General features: G+C 54.6%; 1 protein-coding gene across 1 annotated transcript in view; it reads right to left on the reverse strand.

The window, feature by feature from the left end:
* Stat5b (signal transducer and activator of transcription 5B) overlaps window positions 1-1,907 on the reverse strand; it is a 15,182-nt gene extending 13,275 nt beyond the window's left edge. The window contains exons 1-2 of the mRNA XM_010635557.3: window positions 1,759-1,907; window positions 750-887 (exon numbers count right to left, since the gene is read on the reverse strand). Coding sequence (XP_010633859.1) covers window positions 750-877 — 128 coding nt within the window. The 5' untranslated portion in view covers window positions 878-887; window positions 1,759-1,907. The remainder of the gene's footprint in view (window positions 1-749; window positions 888-1,758) is intronic.
* Between the last annotated feature and the right edge of the window lie 1,753 nt (window positions 1,908-3,660).

Raw genomic sequence — 3,660 nt, forward strand, 5'->3', positions numbered from 1 at the left:
CAGGGATCAAACTCGGGACCTTGCACTTATGAGGCAGGTGGCAGCACCAATGAACTAAATCCTGGTAGACCCTGGTTCCAAAAAAAGGGGAAAAAAATCTTTCTGCAGTGGTGGGGCTTGAACCCAGGGCCCGGCGCATGCTAGGCTGAGCCGCACGCAGCCCCTGAACACGGCCAAACCAGCAGACACCAGCGCTGTTCTCAGGGAGGAAAACAGGAAGGGAACACAGCACCCCGAGCTGGAGCTCCTGCCAGGCGCCTAGGCGCTGGTTCCCATCTCAACGCGAGACACTTGGCTGCCTAGAAAGCTACTTGTCCCCAGGGTTCAGAATTCTGACCAGAAATCCTACAACTGACAGGTGTCCGGTCCTCCGCCAGCAGCCCAGGGCCGGCCGGCCGGGTCCTGAGGTGCAAGCGGCCTCTCGCTGCAGGAGTCGGCCACACGAGGCCTGGGCTTAATCCCCAGCCCCGCAATCAAAATCAAACAAGAAAATAAAGCTGTGCCACCAGCTGGCCATGCTGAGCCAACTCCTCCCCTGCCAAATACATACTCAGTAATTAGGGAAATTAAGACAAAAGTGTGTGTTTGACTGGGCGTGGTGGCACATGCCTATGGCCCCAGCACTCAGGAGGCTGAGGCAGGAGGATCACCACACGTATGAAGCCAGCCTGGGCCACACAGTGAGACCCTGTCTCAAGCCTCCTCCTCCTCCCTGGTAAAAGTAAAGATGGGAAACTTCGTCCACCTACCAGGCCTGGCTCTCGATCCACTGGGACAGGTAGTGGCGCACCTCGATGGGGAAGTGCTGGCCGTACAGGGCTTGCATCTGGTGCAGGGCGTCCCCCTGCAGCTGCTGGGCTTGGATCCACACAGCCATCGCTCACAACCTGGGCAACAAGCAATCCAGTGTGGGTGATTTGCTTTTCATGTTCTCCTTTTAACCCACTAGAGTCAATATTCACAGTTAAAAGGAAACGTCTCTGTCGGCAGAGTACAGGTCAATCGGCACATAAATACCCCACATATATTTTACACATGTATATTTTCAGATAGAGTCTCTCTACGCAGCTCTGTTGGCCTTGAACTTGTGGTGATCTTCCTGCCTCTGCCTCCCGAGGAACATTCTTGAACTGAACGTCAGGTTTACAATGTTTCCAAAATGTAGGCTGGGGAATGGGCTCAGTGGTTCTGCTGCCTGCCTCACAAGTACAAGGGCCCAAATTTGATCACTGGTACAAAATCATACAATGTTTCCAAAATAGAGACACTCACAGGTGGCCCCAAGGAAGTACCAGCTCTGCCCATGAAGCCCTGACCATAAATGTCCTGCAGTTCTTTATGCCAAAGCACAAAATCAGCCCCGGGGAAAGAACTGCCCGGCTCTGCCACCACAGATGGGTTCATTTTGTGCAAAAGTGACAGCAACAGCCCGGCCTGTTGGCACATTCCTGATTCCAGCGCTCAGCAGGCTGAGGCAGGAGGATCTCTGCAAGTTCGAGACCAGCCTGTCTCAAAGAAAACCCAACCCAACCCAAACCAAAGTGAACACTTCTAAAGCATGGGCAGAACTCTGCAAGCTATCGCCGGTTACCTCAGCTGCAAGTGTTTGACACAAAGAACATGGATTTGGTCTAATCCCCCACGGCTCACTTTCCGCTCTGTTGGGCCTGCGGCCAGGAAACACACCTTGCCACTGGGTGGGGCAGGCCGAGCCCTCAGCCCCCCGACTTTATCACCCTGGCCTCCTCCCAGACTCACCTGCGAGCTGCCCCGGAACATCCCTTTACCCCAGGGAGTACACGGACCCGGGACCCTGCGCTGTGGTTCGCCTGTGTCCGTGGAATGGGTCAGGACCAGCGGCCCAGCACCAGCCTGCACGGTTCTCGAAAGATCTGTCACCGTCAGGCCCAGTGACTTGGGCTGGCTGTGCTGACAAGCGGCCACACGTGTCAGGGACTCTGATCAAGTAACAGCTATTTCTGGATCGCGCCCCGGCCGGGGAGGAGGCGGGGTACCTGCCAGCACCAGTTTTAGCCCGGGACAAGGCTGCAGGACACTGGGCCGGGCTGTGGGTTTATTTAGGGCTTTTGAAGACACTTTGCGACTGGGACCACTGAGTCCACTCCAGACACCCAAGTTCAAGGCTGGGCCCGAACTTCCTGCAGCAGCCACTGCAATGCAGTCTAGAGCCTGGTGCAGGAAGATGGCTTCATTCCACCGTAAGACTGGGAAAACAGAACAGACAGCAAGCAAAGCACGATTTTTGCTTTTTGCTTTTTTGAGTCATAGTCTCACTAGGCTGATCTGGCTGGCCTTGAACCCAGGGTGATCCTCCTGCCTCAGCCTCTTGAGTGCTATGAAGGATGGCGTTTCCTTCCGCTCTTTCTCCGAGCCCATGACAGTGCCTGACTGTCAGACAGTGCCTGCTGCACGAGTGAGCGGACACACACTGCTCCCTTCAGGAATCGGGTGAAACTCCAAGGTGTGAACGCAAACCAGATTCCAGCGTCAGGGGAAGCAGACGTCACCGACCCCTGCTCTTCAGCAACACACAGCTTTCCAGAGTTTTTCTTTTGGTTTTGCTTTTTGTCCTACTTTGGTTTATTCCCCACCATGTGCGGAGTGGATGGAGGATCTCCGAGAGTTTGAGGCCAACCTGGGCAACAAAGTGAGTCCCCGTCTCAAACACAAAAACAAAAATGTACAAAAGGAAGCTCAATATATTTCGGTTAAAGTAACACAAGACTAAGTCAGCAGTGGTGGCACATAACTGTAATCCCAGGAAGCTGAGGCAGGAGGATGGTGAGTTCAAGGCCAGCCAGGGTAACTTAGTGAGGCCCCGTCTCAAATGTTAAACAGGGGCCAGGGGTGTAGCTCAGTGGTAGAGCACCTGCCTGGCACACACAGGTCCTGGGTTCCATCCCCAGGACCCCAAGAGAAAAAAGAAGACTAAACTCTCTTTAGCTGGTCGCAGTGGCCCATCCCAGCATTCAGGAGGCTGAGGCAGGAAGATTGCTGTGAGTTTGAGGCCAGCCTGGACTACACAGCAAGGCTCAAAAAACCTGAATACATAAACGAACAAACAGAATCTTCTCTTTTACGACAAAAATGTCCCTGTCTGCTCCCCAGATGGTGCCCCGTACGGAGCCCGACCACAGCTGTTCGCGCAGGGACCCAAGGCCACGTACACCCAAGTTGCTCTCATTCCTGAGAGGCAGCGCCCGAGCAGCAGGACGCTGAGAAGCTGATTCTGACCCTCAGATAAAAGGCATTTCCGGGAGTCCTCTTTTCTTAGAAAGTGGCAAGGAAAACTGCCAGGAAGAAGGGCTATCGCGGTGTACGAAGCAGTGTTGTATCAGGACATTTGGAGCAAAGATGAATTAAAAATTATGCACAAAGGCCCAAGCGCGACGGCGCACGCCTGTGCTGCAAGTTCAAGGCCAGCCTGAAGCACCTAGAGAGACCTGGTCTCAAAAACAAACAGTTCTGGGCACGAAGTCAGCGTCCACGTTTCCTCTGCCTTTAAACTGGGGCTGTGCAACAACCCGGGTTCCTTTTGCTGAAACAAAGCTCCTGTTCCGGGAGCGGCCCGCGGCTGTTACAGGAAGCGGGGCCGCGAGCTCTTCCCGAAGGTCAGCTGCCTCAGCCGCCCACGGCGCG

The sequence above is a fragment of the Fukomys damarensis genome, unplaced genomic scaffold (assembly GCF_012274545.1).
Source record: "Fukomys damarensis isolate Sample0158 unplaced genomic scaffold, DMR_v1.0_HiC HiC_scaffold_13, whole genome shotgun sequence".
Lineage (NCBI taxonomy): Eukaryota > Metazoa > Chordata > Mammalia > Rodentia > Bathyergidae > Fukomys > Fukomys damarensis.